This window comes from Apostichopus japonicus, chromosome 23 (genome assembly GCF_037975245.1).
Source record: "Apostichopus japonicus isolate 1M-3 chromosome 23, ASM3797524v1, whole genome shotgun sequence".
Lineage (NCBI taxonomy): Eukaryota > Metazoa > Echinodermata > Holothuroidea > Aspidochirotida > Stichopodidae > Apostichopus > Apostichopus japonicus.
The window spans coordinates 4,976,932-5,002,051 of record NC_092583.1 but is presented as its reverse complement, the minus strand read 5'-3'; the positions used below and the strand labels follow the sequence as shown (position 1 = coordinate 5,002,051).

At 36.5% G+C, this 25,120-nt stretch overlaps 1 protein-coding gene and 1 long non-coding RNA gene across 4 annotated transcripts in view; one reads left to right on the top strand and one right to left on the bottom strand.

Moving 5' to 3' along the window:
- LOC139964689 (1-phosphatidylinositol 3-phosphate 5-kinase-like) overlaps positions 1–25,120 on the top strand; it is a 147,586-nt gene that overhangs the window by 103,959 nt on the left and 18,507 nt on the right. For all 3 annotated transcript variants that reach the window (XM_071966520.1, XM_071966518.1, XM_071966519.1), the window contains exons 11-22: positions 210–460; positions 3,542–3,679; positions 4,665–4,769; positions 6,302–6,442; positions 9,036–9,159; positions 10,201–10,295; positions 12,304–13,706; positions 14,344–14,515; positions 15,993–16,171; positions 16,959–17,072; positions 17,875–17,986; positions 19,628–19,706. In XM_071966520.1, coding sequence (XP_071822621.1) covers positions 210–460; positions 3,542–3,679; positions 4,665–4,769; positions 6,302–6,442; positions 9,036–9,159; positions 10,201–10,295; positions 12,304–13,706; positions 14,344–14,515; positions 15,993–16,171; positions 16,959–17,072; positions 17,875–17,986; positions 19,628–19,706 — 2,913 coding nt within the window. The remainder of the gene's footprint in view (positions 1–209; positions 461–3,541; positions 3,680–4,664; positions 4,770–6,301; positions 6,443–9,035; positions 9,160–10,200; positions 10,296–12,303; positions 13,707–14,343; positions 14,516–15,992; positions 16,172–16,958; positions 17,073–17,874; positions 17,987–19,627; positions 19,707–25,120) is intronic.
- LOC139964721 (uncharacterized) lies at positions 22,245–24,808 on the bottom strand. Its single transcript, XR_011792071.1, has 3 exons — positions 24,375–24,808; positions 23,476–23,635; positions 22,245–23,052 (listed from the first exon to the last, which is right to left on the bottom strand). It is a non-coding gene; the product is annotated as an uncharacterized lncRNA (long non-coding RNA).

Here is a 25,120-nt window from a genome sequence, read left to right as displayed (position 1 = left end):
GTGCAAAAAAATTTGTTTATATTTTTTGGGCAAGTTGTTACAGCCCCCCCCCAAATCAAATTGGGCTCCTATGCCTATGCCCTTGATAAAGGTACCCCTCCATATATGCCCTTTCACACTATAACATCAAACAGATTCATCTCTGTGCCTTCTACCTCTACACTCTCCCCCTGCTGATGTTTCAAGGTCACTGGTTTTTCTTTCAACAGGTTTGATGCCTCCTTCCAGTATTCCAAAGGTACCAGGTCTGTTACCCAGTGCTATACCAATCGGTCCAGACAAACAAGGGGAAATAATAGAGGACGGGTCAGAGAGGAGGGCAGCAGATTGGAAGCAGCAGTTCCGCTATAGCAGTCTTAACCATCTCAAGGTTATGCTGTCTCAGCTCCTGGAGCAAGATAACCTGGATATAGCCTGGTTTGATATCATTTTAAATTTGGCAAAGACAATATGTGATCAGGTAAGATAATAATGAATAACCTAGAAAGTGTTAATCCCTTTCCACAGATCCTTAACCCAGCCACTATCCCATCCCTTTCCTCTAATCCCTACCCCAAACATTACCATCCTCTTCTCTGCCCCACCCTTTCCCCCATCCCCATGCCCCTCCCCCGTCACATAGTCTCATAGAGCTGTGCACCAAGATCCAAGCATTTGGTTCATGTGAATTAAGATAGAGAAGTAATACTTAAATCTAAAACTAATTGGTCGAGTTGCAATGTAACCATCTCAAACTCCTTAATTGTTATAGATATGCATAGCCTTGCCATTTTCTTTATGATACCAACTATTTTAAAATTACTTTGCAACAATAAAAAAAAAACTCATTAAAAAAAGAGTCTTTTATGAGAATGTTGCAGGTTCTTGGCTGGCCTAGAGCAAACAAGACTGTATTTCTTGCCCAAACACTGTTACTGAACTATACAAGGCACAAAGAGTTCTTAGTTTCCATACTAAAATTCTTTTTTTCCCAATTGGGCTAAGAGTAATGGTCATTACCAAATCATTTGATATATGCATCGTTACGCTATCGACTTATGTAAGCCATAACTGATCACTGTTTGGAAATTTTTTTCTGTCATTGAATTTACCAAATGCCCTTACATTTTCAGCCTGCCAAGGTTAAATGGGTCACCCAACAAAATGTTCTTCAAGATTTGTGAGATGTGTTGCTTAATTGACATACTTGTGTCATATGTGTGTCATATGTGTGTCATAAGTGCGTCATATGTGTCATATGCGTCGTGTGTGTCATATCTTTGTCGTGTGCTTCATATGTGTGTCATATGTGTGTCATATGTGTGTCATAAGTGTGTCATATGTGCGTCATGTGTGTGTCATTTGTGTGTCATATATGCATCATATGTGTGTCATATGTGCATCATATGTGTGTCATATATATGCATCATATGTGCGTCATATGTGCTTCATATGTGCCTCATATGTGCATCATATCTGCATCATATGTGCGTCATATGTGTGTCATAAGTGCGTCATATGTGCGTCATATGTGCATCATGTGTGTGTCATATATATGCATCATATGTGCGTCATATGTGCTTCATATGTGCGTCATATTTGCATCATGTGTTTGTCATATATGCATCATATGTGTGTCATAAGTGTATCATGTGTGTCATTTGTGTGTCGTATGTGTTTCATATATGCATCATATGTGTGTCATATGTGTGTCATATGTGTGTCATATGTGTGTCATATATGTTTGTCATATGTGTGTCATATGTGCGTCATATATATGCATCATATATGCATCATATGTGTGTCATATGTGTGTCATATGTGCATCATGTGTGTGTCATATATATGCATCATATGTGCGTCATATGTGCTTCATATGTGCGTCATATGTGCATCATATCTGCATCATATGTGCGTCATATGTGCATCATATGTGCATCATATGTGCGTCATATGTGTTTCATAAGTGCGTCATATGTGCGTCATGTGTGTCATATTTGCATCATGTGTTTGTCATATATGCATCATATGTGTGTCAGAAGTGTATCATGTGTGTCATTTGTGTGTCGTATGTGTTTCATATATGCATCATATGTGTGTCATATGTGTGTCATATGTGTGTCATATGTGTGTCATATATGTTTGTCATATATGTTTGTCATATGTGTGTCATATGTGCGTCATATATATGCATCATATATGCATCATATGTGTGTCATATGTGTGTCATATGTGCATCATATGTGTGTCATATATATGCATCATATGTGCGTCATATGTGCTTCATATGTGCCTCATATGTGCATCATATCTGCATCATATGTGCCTCATATGTGCATCATATCTGCATCATATGTGCGTCATATGTGTCATAAGTGCGTCATATGTGCGTCATGTGTGTCATATTTGCATCATATGTGTGTCATAAGTGTATCATGTGTGTCATTTGTGTGTCGTATGTGTTTCATATATGCATCATATGTGTGGCATGTGTGTCATATGTGTGTCATATGTGTGTCATATATGTTTGTCATATATGTTTGTCATATGTGTGTCATATGTGCGTCATATATATGCATCATATATGCATCATATGTGTGTCATATGTGTGTCATATGTGCGTCATATGTGTGTCATATATGCATCATATGTGCATCATATGTGCGCCATATGTGCGTCATAAGTGCGTCATATGTGCGTCATGTGTGTCATATTTGCATCATGTGTTTGTCATATATGCATCATATGTGTGTCATAAGTGTATCATGTGTGTCATTTGTGTGTCGTATGTGTTTCATATATGCATCATATGTGTGGCATATGTGTGTCATATGTGTGCCATATGTGTGTCATATATGTTTGTCATATATGTTTGTCATATGTGTGTCATATGTGCGTCATATATATGCATCATATATGCATCATATGTGTGTCATATGTGCGTCATATGTGTGTCATATATGCATCATATGTGCGTCATATGTGCGCCATATGTGCGTCATATGTGTGTCATATGTGCGTCTTGTCATTGAGCAATTGCTTTGGTACAGGAAGTTGTTCTATTTGCTGTATGCTGTATTTTTACCACCCATACAGAAAGAAGACGTCATTTGTACAAAAATCTTAAAAAGTCAATACATGTTGTGACCTCTCAGTGACCAAAGCTGTCTTTTGTGGAATTGAAACTGTCTTCAATGGGAAACCAAGCTGCTCATAACATCAGCAAAATGCACTAAAAGCAACAGTCTTTACTAATGATGCATTCCCAGTAATATAATCTAGTCTCCCATGAGTCCAATTATGTTCTTCAAACATCTTGGAAAAGGGATTTGAATTTGCATTGTCGGATAAGAGGTTGTTTGTCAAATTATCATTAGGTAGAAACAGGGAAATGAGCAAAGAGCCCACTTTATGGCACCAAAACTGTTAACGGTTTGATGCTCTAATAAATTCATGGAAACATTTATATCAACCACTTTTAGAAGAGAAATCATTTGAAACAGGATAATGGAAATCATAGTTATGACTTATAATAATTTGAAATGATTTTTTCATTAATCAGGTGAAGGTTGATGTTTTTGAGAAAGACTTGATGGATATTCGTCAGTATGTTCACATCAAGAAGCTTCCGGGAGGGAGCCGACAAGAATGTGAAATTATTCACGGAACAGTCTGTACTAAGAACATCACAAACAAGAAGGTACGGCAGTAGTGATCTTATGTTTTATTTGTCTTGAACGCTAAATAAAAATGTAAACTGATAAGGTCGTAATTTTATGTTTTTATAAATGACAGGTGACATTCTCTGCATCTTTGTAAAAGATCAATTAATGGATGCAAAACAATTTAATGTCGCAATGCAATTTGGGAGTACAGTAATGGCAAATAGTTGTGGGGTACTTGCTGATTCACAATTTAGGGTCTTAGAGATGGATGTGGATGGGGGGGGGGTGATGGGGGGCGATGGGGGGGGTGATGGGGGGCTGATGGGGGTAGGGGGAGGTTGAGTGAGACAAAAGAGACATGACATTTTCTATGATGCAAAAGTCTTGTATACTGATGAAGCAGAGTACACTTCTTTTTTTTTAGTCATCGAAGGTGTAATAAATCTCCTTGTTGTGTCAAGAACTTACCAACTGTGAAAGTTATAACATATGTACATATATTATGGCATATTTATAATATAACAATATGCAAATTCCAGCCCAAGTATAATACAGTCAAATGGTTTATGCTTAATGAAGTTGGCCACATTGACAAATAGTTCTTGTATGAAGTTTATATAGCACATAAGTGAGGTTATGAAACATATCTATATGTTGTTAAGTATGCAACTCTCAGTATATAATGCATTCAGTGTAATGCAATTGAAACTATATAATTGCAAATGATGTAACCATCATTGAAATCCAATACACTTTTAGTATAATGACTATTCCATTCTCTATGTAGAATACCATTGCTAGTTTTGGCTTTTTCTTTTTTTTTTCGTGGTGGAAGAGGTGAACTTTTTGATTATTTGGCTTGTCCAAATAGCCATCTTGTATTGCAATAACTTTTGAAGTTGAAGAGTGGCTGAGTGCCAGTTAACCTACATGACTGTCTGTCTATATTAGTGTCGTATTTCTCAGAAGTAATTGGAATCTATAAATTTAATCTCACTTCTTCTTCTGTTTGCTCCCTAGATGGATAGTGACCTGACGCATCCAAACATTCTGCTCTTGGCAGCAGCTGTAGAGCATCAGCGTGTTGAAAACAAATTTGTCTCTCTGGAACCAGTGGTGCTTCAGGTTTGGCTCAATTTGTATCGACTTTTCAAAACAGGAACTATTTTAATTTGAAAGGTTCAGTAGATAGTTCCAAAGCCTTACTTTGTCGAAAGAAACATTTCCAAAATTCATCTCATCATCTAGGTACTTTCAAAATCAATATTAAGCTTACACTATGTTTTCCTTTTCAATAATCAAACCGGTTTGGATACCACTTACCCTTCAAATAAAATTGTCCTCATTTATTATATCTGTGATATTGAGATGCTGTAAGCACTTATATTGCCAGCTAATCTGATCTGAATTGCATTATGCATATTTCAGTGAGTTCAACAACTAATGAAGCCTAGCAGTTCAAACAGTTAGGCCACAATTGAACAATTTTTGCAATTAATGTTACCCAATGACGATTATCTGCTTGATTTGTAGAGATAAAAAGTTTCTAACTCCATTTTAATTTATATTTAAAAAAATATTCCAAGGACTTTAGTAGAGAATGTAAAAACAACACTAAAATACTCCAAGTACTCTATATAGTCTGAATAGTAGAGCAACCATGTACAGTACATGTACAGTACATGTACAGCACATGTACAGTACATGTACAGCACATGTACAGTACATGTACAGCACATGTACAGCACATGTACAGTACATGTACAGCACATGTACAGCACATTTACAGTACATGTACAGTACATGTACAGCACATGTACAGTACATGTACAGTACATGTACAGCACATTTACAGTACATGTACAGTACATGTACAGTACATGTACAGTACGTAGTCCAATCAATTATCTCATGAATTTATTATATCTTCTTAGTGGACATTAAGACTCTCCAGCCAAACCAAATATCAACAGAGGGCGCTCTCATATCAGTCTTATCCAGTTCTGCGAAACTTTGACGAGCTGCACTCTTTGACTGCAGAGCATATAGCATTACCTTGGGTTGATCAATAGCAGTATATTTACAATGTTGTTTATAATGATTGAAGAAGAGATGTTTTGAACCATATTTCCAAAGTTTCAAGTTCAAGCTAACTGGTTTTCAGCACCTTGTGTTTTCTACAGCTGTTTTTGTCATTTGCCAAATCTTCACGAGTGGGACCGTCAACTAAAGTCAATCAACCTAGTCAATTAGTCAACTAGTAAATTAACCAGCCCAGTCAGTATGCAAATTCATTAGGCCTCTTTGCAGCTTGGGAGTGCTTTCATGTGATAATTTTTTTGCAATTTAGAGATCATTAAACAGTACAGATTATGCGCATAAGGACCAATATGACATAATTGTTCGATACAGGTGGCAAACTCCTACAGTGAAATTACAACCTTCCTTACCGGTTTCGAATCTCTGGACATGTCATCAGCACCCATAGCCTAGTTGGTAATAGGGTGTCCAGAGAGTCCCGTTCTGAACATTGTGTATTTCTGCATTTGAGGACATATTGATATTAAACCTCCATGAGTCATGTGTGCAGATATTATTGCAGTACAATCTTTGCTGATAATAAAATGAATTTATCATCCATGCCCCTTTTTTTCCAGGAAAGGGAATTTCTGAAGAATTGTGTATCCAAGTTGATTGCCAAGAAACCTGATGTTCTGATAGTTGAGAAGTCAGTTGCCAGAGTAGCTCAAGAATTTCTGCTAGCTCACGGAATTACTTTAGTATCAAACACGAAACCGGTGAGTTTTTGAGGCAGGGACGGTTAATTTATGCAAATTAGAGTATGAGACATTGACATTGTTAAAGTCCAATTTATACATTTCATTTTACATTTTAATTATATTTATGTTTATGTATATGATTGAGTACACTATAAATGAGGTCAGCAGTTATGGCTGAACAAACATTCTTAAGTAGATATGAGATATCTAACATCCACCAATTTCCTTACTCAACATTTAACTATAATCCCCAAAAAAGTATTCAATTAAAGGAACTCAGAGACTGGTATATCGTTATAAGAAAACACATCAGCAAGCAATGGTATTGCTAGCAAAGTAACGCTCGGGAGTATTTTGACCTCGTCGGTATTCCAGGGAAAACTGAATGATTTTTAAGTTATTAATTATCTGGCAAGAAGGTGTTTTCATTCTGCAAGCTTCAATTCAATATCCACTGAGATGTGATGATTCAATTGGGCAGTTTGCAAGAACTGAACGCTTTTGAAATTTGCCAATGTCATGGTGTTTTGTATTTGTATCATAAACTGCATCGGAAACCACTGACCTCTCGTATCCCAGGGGCAATATATTATTCAGGTGGTGTGAAATTGCCAAACCTTCTTTGATTACATAGCTTAATGATAAAATAAAAGAAATGTAACAAATTTGATGATTTCAACAACAATTATTCTGGTTGTATCCAATTCAGTATATAATATTATTAACAATAGCAGTGAATAAAAATATCTCCTTCAGTGTTTTTTCGTTGATTTTTGGGAAAGATATAATTTTCTACAGGGTTTACGAGTAGTGCCTCATATTAATATTCTGCAAATTGATTCATGGCAATGTCTTTTGGGATATCAACAATCACAGAAGCCAGCACAGTATCTATCACTTCTTAATTAGTCAATATGAGTGAATTGTAGTGGTCTCATGTGTTAAAATGTGGATATCAGAGATAGAGAGAAGGAAAATATGTAGTTTGTATTTAAAACAAAATTTATATTGGGTAGAATTTTATCTCAATTGGTAAGCACTTAATTGCAGTAAAGAAGTGTATAGAGCTGATCATTTTGAAGTTGATTTATATCAATATTTGTTTGCTTATACTGTCCATGAGGTACATAGCTATTCAGGGAAATTGGATATAGTTAATAACTCTCTTAGAAATTATCATTCGTTGGATCAGCGTTTCTTGAGATGAAAAGTTTAGTCAGGCTATGGAGTTTCATGATTGATTCAATAGGTCAATGGACATGTCAGATATTAAGGACAGAGGTCAATGGAAAATGGCAGATAACAAAAACAGAGGTCAATGGAAAATGTCAGATAACAGAAGGACAGACGTCAATGGAAATGAGAAGAAAGATAGATGAAAGGATTGCAGGAGAAACAATCAGGAAAAAACACCTCAAAGAGAGAATTAACAAAGAAAGAATTTACATACTTTGTCTATTGTTACCTTGTCTTTGGCAAAACATCTGTTTACAGTTACCTTTTGTCATCAGTGTTTCTTAACAGCAATTCACTGTTTACTTGAGGTCTTCCAAGAGAAGGCAATCCTTATCTACTGCAGAAACACTGTGTAGGTAAATACATAAGTTAGAGAGCCGCACATATCCATCCTAGCAGGATTTTCTTTTGAAGAAGTTCCGGCTAGGATGGAAATATCAGGTTCTCTAACTTACACATTTACTTGAGGTCTTGTCAAGTTGCATGATGCACACAACACTATTACAAACTTTCTGACATGGCATGTGATACATATTTACGACCACTGCAGTACATACAAAGTTTTGATTCAACAGAACTGTCTCAAACATTGATATTCTTCTCTGTATCATGGCCAAAGAACCAAACATTAAGGATGTGCATCAATAGTTAATAATTAAATAGTTATTAATTAATAGTTAATAATTAAATAGAGACAGAACAAGTAGAAGCTTTTGTGTCTCACAAGTGGCTGTATCCAGGAATCACTGTCACAAAAAACAAAGAATAAAAATAAAATCAACATTAACTATTGATGAATTGAAATAGTAGCTGAAAACATGTTCCCAACTTAATTAACGAATAGCTGAAGCAGGATTTTACAACAGTTATCATCAAATCGTGTCATTTCAAATGTCATCGATGGTTTAATACTTTGCTGAGGTTAATCAAACTGTCCGGACCTTAGTTTATATGTCTTTATACAGGTAGATATTACATTCAATTTTTAATTATGCTGAACTTGGTTTTAATGTTTATAAAACTTCCTTGTGGTTAATCTGCCACTTTTATGAAACATCAAGGAGAATTGAATGTAAAAAAAAATTCATAATGTTAATGTCCTGGTTGAAGGTTCCTTAGTGTGGAGACTTGGCCTTCAAAGTTGTTGATTATATACTAGAAGTGAACTTGAAGCAAACAAGTGCAATGCCAATCATACAACATTGACATTTTTTTCTTCTTTTTTTTGGGGGGGGGGGGGTCGTCTTTTTGCAACGATTGGAAGGATTGAAATCAAATTAAACCAGGATGTTTGGATCAATTTTCCTCTTTTTACAGGTCGATAAATTTGATCTAAACCATCCATTTAGGTTATGCATTTCGATTTGATTTTCAGCTTGTAATGGCGAGGATAAAGAGATCTACTGGGGCTAGCTTGGAAGAATCAATTGAACAAGCTGCTCAGGCTACCTTTGGCTCTTGTTACCAGTTTTACCTTAAAGTCTATCATTTCCCAGGAGGTGAGTTTGAAGGGTTGGGGGTGGGTGGAGTGGGGGGGGGTGAGAAGGGGTAGAAAATTGTTTTTGAGAAATTACTATTGTAGGAAAAGTTTTTCATGATTTGATCACCATGGATTTATTCATGCATTGCAAATGACAATAAGTATGTGTTTATTTAAAATTCATTCAACATTTTCATATAAATGTTAGCATTTTGTATGGTACAAAAGAAGTCTTTGGAAGAAGATGTTGTTAGAAGAAACCCCTACAAATTAGTTTTAAAAATAGAGAAATCCTACAAATTGTCAAAAACTGAGATTAGCAAGAGACAGTAGCCTGGAATTTCATTTTCAGATATTTTAGAATTGACTTATTATTAGTTACACGCAGGCACAATTCTAAGAACTTCTAACCCAAGCACCCAACCTCCAACCCCCCCCCCCCCCCCAAATAAAGAAATCACTCAAAAAGGATTGCACTACAAATGCAGATGAACCTTCATAAATATCATAAAAGTGTTAAAGGATTAATAGACAGGGTTGCTATGGATACAGCAGTTTGAATATGATATGAATAAGTCTACTCTACATGGAGACCATGAATCAGTGACAATACATTGGTCTTTAATTCCTTATCAACATGTGTTTCTTTAATCATTAGTAAAAGATTCAGTTGTCTTCAAGTTTTTAATTGCTGTAGAAGATAGATATAATAATAGAACAATGGGTTGTAGCTTGTCTTGAGGACATAAAAACACCTCTGGCATGGTAAGTCTCAGTGGACTTGAAGCAAAAATATAACTCACAGATAGATGCATAGACTAATATCTTCTTCGGTCGTTAGGATGTCCTTGGTTGATAAGGTTTCCATCTGAGACATTGTTAATATTGGGTATTTTTCATAAAGGCACGATTAGAATTAGTTTTGTAATCTTTGATAACTGACCAAGTGAGACGTTACCCGATGGATTCACTAACTTCAAGAGTTAATCAGAACGTGGCTAATACATTTCACAGGAATATGTGTTTGATTGTTTATAAATTCCTTGACCTACTTCTACAGGATATAGCAAAACATTAATGTTTATCACGGGATGCCCTCCGAGGCTTGGATGTTCTGTCTTACTCAGAGGAGGTTCTCTAATCGAGCTGAAGAAGGTAATTACTAATATCAGGTCACACACGTGTTTGTTCCATTGCTTCCAGCACTGGCTGTACTATTAGAGTTCTCCTATGAAAGAGGCATATTGCAACGCCAAACATAATCTGGCATGTGTCATCACTGATGTTGTTGTGTCGTTGAAAGTGCTGCTTCTCCCTCCTCCCCCTCCTCCCCTGCCTCCTCCTCCTCCCCCGCCTCCTCCTCCTCCCCCTTGTCCCCTCCTGCCCCTCCTCCCCTGCCTCCTCCCTCAGCCCACTGATGGGATTCATCTCATCCTCCTGGTCATTCCTATCACCTAGGTAACCACTCTTCGGTTTGATTGATTATTTTAATCTTCTGTGCTAATTTTCTCTGTTTTGTTAAGGTCTACAAAACTTAACGTTTTGATCCAAAGCATTACTTAATTTATTGAAATGGGATTCTATGCATCAACAATTTTAATGAAATGGCCAAGTTTGTCTGGTCTTGTTAAATTCTGCCAGATCCTCCATCATGGTCTTCCCATAGTAAGAGGTCAGTGGTTTAATGGCAGGTGAACACCCTCAGTGTAGATGTTGCTATGGTAGGAGGTCAAAGGTCACCAAATTTGATATTAAGTAAACAGCATATAATGATGAATTGGGGTATATCTTTCCATGGAGGCCTTCTGAGGTGGATACTATTTTCACTGAAAACCTGTTTGAATAGTAGCATGAACTAGAGATTTTAAATAATACCGTAAAAGAAATATGACAAGAACTGTATGATAAATATTCATTTAGTTTATTATATTACAAACAATTTTCCCATCAAGTGCAAGTAATAAAATGTTAACATCAAATGGAGTTAACTGCAGTCTATTTATGTAATATACATTTGATATGTCAGTTTAATAGTGAATTTGAGGAAAACTTTTATTGACTACAAGTTTTCTTTATGACTTTAAGTGTTGAGAAAGTAAACATTGACTCATATTGCAATGTTTATCTTAACATTGTGCTTTGCACTGAGTATTTGTCACTCCGAATGTCTCGAGATAAGTATTAGGGCAATTAAAGAACAAAGCACTCAAGTGCTTAATGTCCATGCGGAAGAAATGTGATATGGAAGATGCAGCCACTGCAGTACTTCCACACAAAAACAAGATAAAGGTTTTGTATCTTGTGAATAGATTTAAGATGATATGTGCAAGGGGATTTCAAAATTCTAGCCACTTATGTCGAAAAGTGAGTTCACAATGAGCTTTACTAGCAACTTGATCGCCTGTACCTTCAGCAAATTGTTACAAGCTTTGTTAAATCTCTCCTTATTTTTGAAACATAATAATTACACAGTCAGAGATATCTTTCACTACAAAACGGTGATATGAAAAGAGGCAGATCAGTCACTGAAACTGAGAAACCAAATATCAGTTTCCTCTTGCGCCCTCTCTTTTTTTTTACTGAGTGTGGTCCAGGCGCGTAGCCAGGAATTTGCCAAGGGAGGGGCGGATCTGTAGGCAAACTATCACAGCCGTAGATATGGCATTGGAAGTGTAGGGCCACCATTAGTTGGCGCGAAGCGTACAAGAAAATTTTGGCCAAAAATGCCTCCCAGATCGCTGGAAATGGCACTTCCCAGGCCTTGTAAGTTGCATCTAAGCATTTTCTATTTTGAAATTACTAGCGATATAATAAAAACATAAAGAAAAAATATGCTCAAGGGGGTGGGTGGTCGCCCCCTTTGCCCCCCCCCCTGGCTATGCGCCTGGTGTGTTCAGCAGATGTGATATGTGCTTCTGTTAGTGTCACATGACACTACCCGAAAGTGCACCTTACACAGGTTTGAACCGGTGTGTACTGATTGCTTGATTTATTATCCTAGTTATAATAATAATAATATTCCACTTAAAAATATCTACTTACGGAATGGCATACTATGAATCACAATTTAACCGTTCCCTGTCTACAATTTTAACAACATTATTCAGAGATTTGTTATGTATTTGTATATTAATTGTGGTGTGTGCTATACTTTTCCCCATAGGTTAAGCGTTGCCTTCAGTTTATGGTTCACTCCCTCTACCATTCTTTCTTGGAAGCGTCCTATCTGTGCGATTCCTATGCGCTGCCTCTGGTAGACGATCAGGAGTGCTTAGCATCACCCGGTCTCGACGACTCTCAAGGTCTCAGTAGCAGTTTCTTCGAAGGAATGACACAATCGATGAAAAGTCAAAGTAAGGACGGGTTCCATGACAACCAGAAATCTGTCACGGAATCCATCAGAAGTGCCATGCAGAAGTTAATGAAAAATCATACCACCAAGGATACGAAAGGGGTAGAAGCTGGGGAAACATTTGGAGCAGGTATCAACAGCACAAATGATATGGAAAAGGAGGCCTCACAAGAGGATAATATTTCGGAGGAATATGGCCAAAGTGAAGCATTAACTGGTCATGATGTCCAGGTAGATGAACATGATGAAACGGAAGCACCAAGTGCCGAGGAGAATAACCGAACAATTGCCTCACGAGAGAAAGTGAGCTGTGCGAATATCTCTCTGGATGTAATGGCCATTGAAAGTAAAATCATTCCATTCACAGCATTGATGGCACCCAGTGGAGCCAGTTTAGCTGCCTCGGGTATGCTTCCATTAGCTACACCGATCAAAGTCAACCACTTCAGTAATATCCTCAAGAAGGTACAGCTGTCTTCTTCTCCACATTTAACCCTCAATCCACCATTCTTTGAGACTGACAAAGGCAAAGAGTCCAGCTCGAAGAAGTTCTTTGGCGACAAGTTATTCTCATCGCCGAAACTTTCCGACGGGACCAGTAAAGAAGGACCTTCGACCGATGTGAACGCCAGTGCTACCAAACGTGAAATTGAACGCGACACTCTCTTTTACAGAAGTCTCGACCGGAGCACAAAGCCGTCGAGATTGGTACACTTCAAGAGTCCTCATCCTTTCGTAGATTTTCCTCATCTCTCCGATGAGGACGATCTACCCGCTCTCGTATCTGACTTTAGGGCCAGAGGTGGCCGCTTGGTGTCCAGACCTCCCAAACATCATAAATCCTTAGAGGTTCTCGGAGCTAACCCTTCCAAGACGCAGAGCAACCCCTCTACATCGCCGTCGGGAAGTCAGACACTGCCTAGTCAATTCAACGATGATCAGGGTGAGGACAGAGTCTATCGAGGAGACGGTGCAGAGATTGAAACCGTGGCGGGTCATCAAACCTCGAGTGAGGATCTCAACGATGGTAACCACGATCAGGTTGACTGTTTGGATCCGTACTTCCATCAGAAGCTTAAAATGCAGTTCAGCAGCTTCTCTGCGATGTCAGACAACGCGCCAAACTACTGCATCCATCCACGGACCATCCATATGGAACATTATGGCAAGCATGATGTAACCCTCGGACACTTCTTGGACAAATTCTGTTTCGAGTAAGTCCTAAACCCCTTAAATAGACCACCTTTGGGACTTAAAACAGGTTTGAATCCTGCTTTTAAGTCCATAATTTCTTTGCTTCTCTTAAATTTTGTTGACATTTTCCACCAGTTAAGTTTCTTATCTGTTTAAGTTGGAAAAGAGCACAGAAATTTGTGGCTGGAACGGGATTCTTCAAACCAGCGACCTACGGGGTTTTCCATAACAGGTTTCCAGTATTCATTTACTTGTATAATGTGTTTCAGTTATAAGTTTCAACGTCATAATATTTTGTTTGATACGTTTGTTTGATAAGTATCTACAAGTTTAGAGATAGTCCACAGCTATTTTCCTGGCCGGATTGACAGTTTATTAGGTACCTTTAGCTCTGTGATAGTTTATTGGTACCTTACAGTTTGCTAGCCAGATCAACCTGCTACCCCCCCCCCCCCTCACCTATCTATCCTATGAATTCCCTTAAGCTTCCAACTGTGTGACTTCTTTTAGAATGTGATCACTTCAGATTTCAAGTTTTTGTCCTATTTGAGATCATTTTATAGTTTCCATTTATTGTTGCAATCTTTGATTTCATGTATCTTAAAGGTTCATTAATTTGGCATTTTTCACTTTAAATCGTTCTTTTCCATTATTAAGCACACTTTACACATGCAGAAGTAAAACCTGTGAAACTCTGATGTTGCAGCATATACGTAGATTCGTACACGGTCATGGCTGTGTAGAGATCATCCTCCGTGTCATGGAGAAACCGATCATAGACAACTGGGGAGACATCATCGTCTGGAGCTGGTGCCGTAGATGTCAAGAGGTATGTCTTATAATATATAGTATATAATCATTATAATATATATCTTATTATATATAAGAGGTATACCATATCTCTCTACATGTTTTATAATTGCATTGAACAGCGTAGATGTCAAGAGGTATATCTTATAATATAAAGTATAATATTATAATATATATCTTATTATATATAAGAGATATACCATATCTCTCTACATGTTTTATAATTGCATTGAACAGCGTAGATGTCAAGAGGTTTATCTTATAATATAAAGTATATAATCATTATAATATATATCTTATGATATATAAGAGGTATACCATATCTCTCTACATGTTTTATAATTGCATTGAACAGCGTAGATGTCAAGAGGTACATCTCATAATATATAGTATATAATAATTATAATATCTTATTATATATAAGAGTTATACCATATCTCTCTACATGTGTTATAATTGCATTGAACAGTTTGGTGGCAGAAAGATTGACGACGTTGAAACAGTAATTTTTGGCACCATTGCCCTGTTCCGATATCTCATGCTTTGATAAACGGTTTTGTGATTTCCTTAACTGGCATAGTAACTTAGTAAGAATTTTGTATTAACTTACATTTTATGCTGATTGAAGAGTCTGTATAGCAAGACATGATTACATGAGACTGAGTCAGAAGGGTATTGTGAAGTTGCATTTCAAATGCTATTTTTGCAAGATTTCTACTAAAAATTGTACAACCCTTTGGAGTGTAAGCAAAACTAATGTGTTCAATGTTTTGTAGAAGCCATGAACTTAGTTTGTACCTTAGTACCTCAGTGCATCTGTTCATTTCTAACAATTTGATCGATTTCTCTCCATTTATAGTTTTAAACTGTGCCAAATGTCACATATTCCAGGTCTAAAGTTATAGAATGCTACCTGAGTTGCCCATGTAATCTTCTCATTAATTAACCATTTTTTAAATGTTTTTGTGATAATATATTTATAGTAATAAATTCTGAGAATATATTTATAGAAATTGGTGATGCATTGGATTGGTTTATCAATCACTATATATTTTTTCACATGGGATTCTAAGTTAACTTTCTACAAATTCAGATATATAACCAATTCTTGTAATTCTCATTGTTTATGCCAGCAATTTGGTATCGTTTTGGGAGTTGGGAAACCCTAAACACCAGATGTAAATTTACATTTCTTGTTTCATGGAATTACAAATTTTTATTGTCTTTGTTAATGATCAGATAAACAACATTGAAAAGACATCAAGAATTCCAACTAAGAAAAGTAAAAAAGCAAGATTAATAATGGGGATCTAGAGAAACTATTATTTTATTGAACCAGGTATCCAACGTTGGTTTTATCTCTCTTTTGTACAATAAAGTAATATATTGGATCATATTTGTGGCAATAGTCATTTAAACATCTCCAGGAATCAGTCACACATTAAAGATGCGAAATTTAAACTCAAATATTTCAACGATTTATTTTGACCCTCCAGGTATTGCCCTATCAGAAATTATCCAAGGAGACATGGCAAATGTCTTTCAGTAAATTCTTGGAGTTGAGGTTCCTCGCCAGAGATTATAAATCCAGGGTAAACCAATCCAAATGCGGTCACTCTCTGCATATGCAACACAACCAGTACTTCAGTCGTGGTAAAATAGTTGCTACTCTCAAGTAAGTGTTTTTTCCTATTCTCTTGAGCAAGGTCTGTTTAATAAGCATTTCAGAAACCATCCATCTATTATTTAGTTTCTGGAGTATTGTAGAAATGTCATTACATCACTAGTAAGCATCATTATTACATTCAAGTGTAGAAAATTTAAAAAAAAATCACCTCTTTTCCTGCCTGATTCATATTTGTGCAAATAATTTGACACCCCCCCCCCCAGTTAGGCCAAAAGATTTTAAATTAATACCCTTTCCATGCTGCTATATTTTTAAAGACATGTACAGTAATTTTTACATAGACAGAAACTCTGAGGCATTACAGATTGTGTTTCAATTAGCATGTAGTCTTGCTGAACCGTCGAAGGTGTACGTGTATTAGGTAACAGACATTGCAGACAGGAATTTGATTAGCCTGGGCTTGTAGATGACTGAACGGTTTTAAGTTTTATGTTGATGGTTACATCTTGTTCTTCTAGTAAATCATTCATGTCATAGCTTGTTCATATGTTCAATCTTCCTAGAAATTTGCAACAAGATGTTTAACGTTCGATCATTTTACCATCGGTAGAAGCCTTTGCAGCATAATGTCTACCGTTTTATTATACACATAGTCGACGGAGAAAGCAGAAGTAATTTCCAATAAAATCTTGATGGCAGACTTTTGTTGGTATTAGTTTCCAACAGGCTATTATGATGAGAGTTAATGTTGTGTACATGATAAAGTGATGTTATGGAATCATAAAATGCCTGCCTCCTCTGAAGCCAACATCTGTTTTTTCTACATCTTTTGCAGATATCATCCTATCAACGTAAGAGAGGTTGTGCTTCCTCTCTTACCACTCCCGGACCAAAAACCTTTCCTGATGTTTCCAGATCCAGACAAAGAATATACAAACATAGACGACAAGTAAACAATGTTTTTTTCATTTTTCGGTCACAAAGTAAATTTTCTAGGCTTATGGAAGAGAGAATTGTTCAAGATGCTATTAAAGCTTCAACGTAAACCTAAGAAACATCAAAAGATATATCAAAGTATGTTCATGTCGAAAATGTAGTAACATTGAAGAGACAACCACAAAATGATGGCTGTGTTCGATGTTACAGAACAACTTAAAGGTAAACTTGTTAAAAGCTGTTCCCAGTCAGGTATCAGCAGTTATCTGAAATACTTCTATAAACAATGCTAAATATTTAATGGGTGCCATGATTTGAAAGGCTGAATATACAAGTCTCCATATTTCTGAAATATTATGGCTATTATGAAAAAAATATTTTTCATCTTTTATATTATTCCTTTCTGTCAATTGACAGTTATATGCAACTTCAGTATAAACCTGTTTTATATCCCTGTGGTTTAATTTAATGTTGTTTTAACTTAATAGTTGGGCTGGTCATAAATAGACTGAAAAGTTTCAAAATCGTTCCAATCTGTAAAATTGTCATATTTTATTCCCAAAATATTTTGTAATTCATCTGTTTCATCATTGTCATTGTAAAGTTTTGAAAAGCTTAGTGGCAGCATATACAGCATGTGATTGCCCACTCTATATATATTTATTGTGTTTATGTATTTTGCTTGCTACATATTTTGCTCTATATATTGTTTATGTATTTTGCTCGCTGCATATTTTGCTATATATATTGTTTATGTATTTTGCTTGCTACATATTTCTCTATATAAATGTTTTGTATTTTTTTGTATTTTCCAGAGGGACTAATTTGTTGAGTAGTATCTTACAAAACATTACAATATTAACAGAGACGGAGGAGGCTTGTACCTACCTAGAAGATAAAAGAGCTGATTATTGTGGCATGTATGAGGTAAAGTGAAAATTGGCACACAACTACCAATTAATTTAAGCTTTAAGAACATGGTAAACATGATTTGGTCTAGAATTGTTACTTGTTTAAGTCTGTAACATATTAACGTCAAAAATATAATATTTAAATCCAACTCAAAACTGTACATATTATGCTAATGTAGTCGGTTGTTTGTGAACACAGATGACTATGGTAAAGTTAATTCTTTGACAGTCTTTAAGAACAAGGCCTTCTCACATGCAGGCATGAGACTCTTCCGCGGAAACGCGGATTTCCGATTTTTTTTCATTTTCGCGTTTTTTCTTGTAATTCGCGTTTTTTATTTTTTTATATTATTTTTTTATTTTATTTTATTTTTTTTTTATTTATTTTTTTTTTGCCGAACATGCTGGACTGTGAAGGGAAGGAACACCGAATTTGACCAGTGGTGGAATCAAGTAGCACAAAGCAAGCAAAAAAGCCTTTTTTTGGTTAAAAAATGCTAATGGATAAATTATACAAGCAGAAATTCCACACTTTTTTGGCGAGTTGCGTGATGTGATAGATTCCACCTAGAGTCCACCATTTTGCATCTAAGCCCTCCTTACCTGACAAAAAAATTCTAAAGGGGAGGGGGACACCCCCTCCCTTAAACCCCTCCCCCAGGACGGCGATCGATAAATTTCAGATTTTTTTTCCCTGGCTCAGTCTCATCCCTGCACATGACTTGAAAACAGTTAACCCCTGGTCATTGGTAACCTGTCACAACCATGCACACACTAAAGTAAGCATAATTCAAACAGTTGCTTCTGAGGCATTAAAGTGCACGACATCCATGTGTCCCCTGGTGCATGTACCCGGTGCACTTAACTATTTAAAAGTCACCTCACAGGCCCCTTGTTATATAACTGGGTGGAGAGAGGCATTGGAGATTATGTGCCATGCGAAAGGACACAATGTAATGGTCTGGCCAGGACTTGAACCTGTAATCCTTATATCCCATTGGCTCAGCCATTTGACCCCAACCTTTTTTTGTAAATTTAACACTTTACTCATATTATGTTCAAGCTGGTGTTAAGACTTTTAATAATAATAAACAGGTTGGGTGTTTTATAAAGCAATCTTTTGTGTTTTCCCATCAATTTTATTGAGTGAACTGAGAGTTACTTAACTTTAAGATTGCAAAATTTGATGTATGACTCGCAGACAACATTTGTCATCTAAGCGAACATTTAAGAATGATTCATTGATCAGCTTCATTTGATGGTCAACATTTTCTCACCCTGACATATTTATGTGTTAGTGATACATAGTTACAATTAGAATATGAATGCTAACTACACTATACTTGGTGAGTGCACTATAAACTGTAAGCTTTATTTATGTGTTAGTGATACTAAGTTACTAGTATAATATGAATGCTAACGACTCTATACTTGGTGAGTGCACTATAAACTGTAAGCTATATTTATGTGTTAGTGATACTAAGTTACAAGTAGAATATGAATGCTAACTACTCTATACTTGGTGAGTGCACAATAAACTGTAAGCTATATTTATGTGTTAGTGATACTTAGTTACTAGTAGATTATGAATGCTAACTACCCTTTAATTACCAAGAAATTCATAGAATTGTAATATTTTAATCTTTGTTTACTATAGGACCATCAAATGCTCTTTAAGAATCATTTGGTTGGACTTCAGGAGAGGATCGCAGATTTGAGAAATGGAAGTATTGAAGGTAAATGTCATTACATCAACTCTAATATGAAGAAAGATTTTATGATTAAGAATCACAGTCTTATGGTGTATTTATTTATTCATACCTCTTTGTCATCAAAGTTACTGTTAGGAGATTATAGTGTACATTTCTGGAATCTTAAAGCAGCATTTTGCGTTTGTCCAGAATTTTTCCGTGTCTATCGAGTTTTTATCATAATACGATCACAAAAGACACAACTAAGACTTTCTCATACTTTTTTCCCCACATCGAACGTTAATTAGCAAGTAATTAAGGATATTATATGATTCTGAGAATTGTGTCTCCCAGACACAATCGACATTAGTATTTATCACATGCATCTCTACAAACCGCCTATTCAAATTCAACCAATCAGTGAAGAGATGTTTATGTATGACTTGGAGCTTAAAATAGACTCAGTCATTGGCATGGTAATCCCTCAGCGTCTTTACCGTGAGTAAAGTGTACACGCACGTAAGCCTACTGTACGTAGTACTTAGCAAAGTATTTAGTGTCGTATAATTGCTACATGCACACAATACTATAACCTGGTGACGAAGTGACAAAAGAATAAAACAATGGAGAAGCGCTCAAATGGGAAATATAAATTTTTGAAGAACCTTACTTCACCTGAAAAGAGAAAATGGCGGAAAGCCCAGAAGAAAAAGTGTCACGACACCGTGTCCCTTTCGGGAATCAATGGGAAAGATGGAGCGAAGTGAAGAGGTACATCTGAAGAGTGATACAGAAGTCACTCGACTTGTACTCGACAGGTAAGCAAAGGATAGAATTGTTCGTTACAATTTTTGTTTACATGATTTAACGTTACTTCTCATTATCGGTGAGAGAAACTGAGACCGAACCTCTGCCTCCACTATTATTACTACAGTATCTAGTTTAGCCTAGGCCAGTATAGGGGCCTATACTAAGTCTATAGTACTACAAGTACTAGTAGTATAGTGTACTTAGCCTATTATTTACTAGCACAACCTAGGCCAGTTAGGCTAAACGCTCTTACTTTTCTTACTCTTTCTTCACAGTCATAGTCTTATCAAATTGCAACAAGTTTTTGTTCTTGATACAGTGCTAACTAACGTTCACGCCGACGCATAGATACTTTACACTAGACTTTACAAGGCATGGGCTATGATGGCAGTGATTGCATATGCAGTAGCCGAAATCACGAGGCCTACGTTCTGGCGGTTCCCGTTAGTTTCATGCCCTAAATAATGTTTGTTTCCTCCCCTAAAAACGTTTCTTACTTCTGTACCTCCTCAATCATGGGGAGGAAATTATCGTTTTTCCAGGGAGGAAGCTGATGAAAGCATATTGGCTAGGCTATGTGGAAAGAATAAATTTAGTCGGTCTAGGGCCTAAGTGGAATAACTGTAGGAATTTCTTTTCATTTCTACCTTTTCTACAAATATCTTTTCCCATATAACCTAGCCAATTTGATTCCCTTGAAAAATGTTTCTTTGATTGAAATCGTTATTTTCTCTCCTAAATCAAAAATTACAGTTACTTCAGTACCTAACTCTTTCTACGAAGCCTAGCCAAATGTCTTCCTGCTTGAATTCCTCCCCTGAGAAACAGTACTTTCCTCCCTGAGTGATAGTTTATTTTTGTGATTCTACTTTCAGGTTTACAAGAAATTTCTCAAAGTCTGCAGGCAGATGGACCTGTGTTCCTGTTATGGAAAAGAATAGTTACAAGTACATTCCGCAACTGATGAAGGACATATTTAGACGGAGGCTTGATGATGACAATTCTCAACTAGGAGGTGTTGTCCTGTTGTTCTTGCTGAGGATGACTCAAGGCACATCTCTGGTACAATTCGCCCTAGCCAACCTCCATCAGTTTTACAGCTTCTTGCAAGCCATCATAGCAGGATGGGACCAAGTTCTACTGTTGTAATGAGTGAAATCTATAAGTCTTCCTTGCATCAGCAAGTGATATCATTTTTTTTGGGTGGGGGGGGGGGGGTGGGATGGAGTTGTTGCACAGCTTGTTGCAAGCCATCAGAGCAGCATGGGGCCTAGTTCTACTTTGTAATAAGTCAAATCTATTAATCTTCCTCGCTTCAGCAAGTAATATTATTTGGGGGTGGGTGGAGGTTGGAGTGATTGCAACCTGCATGTCTCCTACAACTTTGCAGTAATTTAAAAAGTGGCAGGGGTTGGGGGCTTCTTTTCTCATAGTCATCAGTCATGCCAATTGATCTAAAACATTATGCATGTACTAGTTTGGAATCAGGTTTGGACTCGAAGAACTATTCCTTTTTTTTTCAATTTTTGTTGTTGTAAAGATCAGCAGACTTATTCTAAGCACATTCATCAATAAAAAATGAACACTTAATTGAACTTGTTATGTGTATTGAATCTTATTAATGTCCATGTTTCAGAATAAATTAACACGTTAAATTGGAAGATTTTTCAGATTGAAGTAAGAACAGCAGTGAAAGAAACTGTGTGTTTATTCAAAGCCCTGAATGGTAAAGTTAAGGAACACAGAAAAATAGAGAAAACCCATGATCACATCTTTCACAAAAAGAAAATGTAATACTAATAACATGTCTATAATCTTAGATGATAGTGAAAACAAGTCTATATTTGGCAAGGAATACAACTGATCAAGAAATAAAGAACTGAATACAAGTGAATGATTAAGTCAAGGAAATGGAGAATATCTTTGACCCAAGATCACTTTGACTTATGGAAAACAATAGCAATCAATTACTCTCCAAGGGCTACATATGTAACAGTTAACCAACTTCTCTTCTTGAGATTAGCATTAGCACTCATGGCCATAAGCAAAACAATGGGATTATCTACCCACCGAGTGTTATCAACATTTGCCATGAAACCAACTTTCACTTCTTGGGATATGAACTATTGTCCTCAAAATGACCTTCATGGTTAACAAAATGTTTTACCTTCTCACCAAGGGCCACCTATATAGCTAGTTTGAAGTTCAACCAACTTTCACTTCTTGATATTGTTTATAAGTTTTCAAGAGTTGAACATCTCTTGACCTAAAATGACCTTTAACCTCCATGAAAAATAATAGGGTTCATCTACTTACCAAGTGCTATCTATATAGCAAGTTGGATGTCAAACCAACTAGCACTTCTTGAGATACTGTTTTTACACAGATTTCAAATGTTGACCTCAAATGACCTTTAAACTTGATGCAAAACAATAAGGATCATCTACTCTTCAAAGACTATCTATATACCAAGTTTGAATTCAAGCAACTTTTACTTCTTGAGATGTTGTGTGTACATATATCCAAAAAGAGTGCCGGATGGGTTTCAAGCAAGTTGAACATCTACATTACCAACCATTGCCTAAGAAGAAAAATGAAGAAAAAAGAGTATCATTTATTTTGCTTAAGTAATAATATCATTGCTTTTGATGATAGACAGCACTTATCGATTGTGTTGCTTTGGGTGTTTAATATACATGTGATATAAGAAGATAGACATAAAATATATTGAACACTACACCAAGTACTACGAAGTGCTCTGTTTTTCAAAACTTGCTTTCAGACAAACAGTATTTTGCTTCCAAAAAGGATTAGCAAATATAACCCTTTGATAATTGATGTCACTTAAAAATAACTATTTTCAGTATGACAATCTAGCCAGCTACTTATGTTGCTAGTATTCTTTAATTGAGCAAGCCATTCTGTTATTACACTGAGTTTAACTGTTTAAAGAATTACCAGCTGTTACTTTGCAGATCCCACAATTTTGCATATTGAAACGTACCCTAATATTTCCCATTCACTCCTGTTGGCGTTTTTCTACCTGCCTCCTAGCTGCAGCTGCTGTTAGCCGGGTTGTCCCGTTGTCTGGTGTTACACAGGAGCTAACCTCTCCGTCCTCTACTTCTGCCAGCCCTCCTTGGTGTTTCATCACCAGATGGTTGCTAAGAAGGTAGCAAAAGGTTTCAAATTATAAACATGTCTTTGGATCCGTTGCTAAAATGTATTGCTCTCATTTACTGGTGACATATGACAAGATGCTATTTATCACTTTCATGGAATGGTTGTACACTTTACTATAAAATTTATAGAACAGCAGACATTGCATGTTGCCCTAGGTTTCAGTTTCCCGACCCGTTAGTTCCTCCCCTGAAAATTTTAGTTTCCTCTACTAAATACGTTACTTTCCTCCCCTACATCAAGGTAGTAAAGTATCGCATTCAGGTTAGGAAACTAATATGCTTGTTGATTGAAACTTAAAAAAAAGGTTACTTACTACACTCACACATAATCATAAAAATCGCCTAAATCATCAAGGCAATTACTACAGTTTTGCAAAGCGCTTGCTACAAAGCACTACTTAAATCTCCACATGGCCTAGCCAGTATGCCTTATTGCATTCCCTTATAAGAAACGTTACTTTCATCTCCTGAAAAACGTTATTTTCTCCCATGTTGTACGAGGAGGAAGCTAACGTTTTTCAAGAGATCCGGAAAAAAAGGCCCCCATTGCGATACACTCGTAGCTACATTGCTTTTAGTGCAAAATTCACAGCGTGTACATAACGTTCTTCAGGCCTAACCAGTGTAAGTCACACACTAATAGGTCTGATTGTACTACAGTAACTAGCCTATGTAACACCGAGTAGAGTGATACAATATCGTTCTAGAGAATGTTACGTACCGATCGAGTTCTTGCTGGTTCAATGACTTTCTCTCTTATGTATCCTTGCTACAAAGCTGGTTTTATTTTCGCGGAGCGACGAATTTTCTTGGGTTTTTTGGGCATCGTATGCAATGAGATATGCCGTAACTGTCCCTTCGCGCAATACGTACATCTCCTCAACTGATTTTTGTTTACTGTTTACCTTGCTATTCAAAGTACCTTTTCCGTTATACATATTCACAAGGTTCCTTTATATGGGAGGAGTCTATCGAAGTCAAAGATTCAAAATACGAAAACCAGAAAATGTCATATTTTTGCACTTTTCGGGAATAGTTTGAGTTGAAACTTTACAGTTAGCTTAGTTTACGTCATTGGTATAGTATCGGATATAGTATATAGTATTGGAAAATCTCGAGAATCAACGCAAAATGCTGCTTTAAAGCTTGAAAACTCACTTATATGAGCTAATTGCTCAATAAGATCTGAATGCATATGTCACAATGTTTTGAGAGATGGTCAGGTAGGGATGGGGAGGGGGTGGGGGTATGGGCAGGTAGGGACAAATGATGGTGAAGTTAAATTCTAGGCCCTGGTTTCTGCAGTTGGAGTGCCTACCTCACATCAGTCCCAGGATGCTTTCTGATGTCTGATTTTTGTCTTGGAAAGAAACTTTATGAATTGATCCTTGGATTGTCAGATATAGTGAAAGGTATCCTCGAATTGTCAGTTACAGTGAAAGGGATACAGTATTGACACATGTGGTG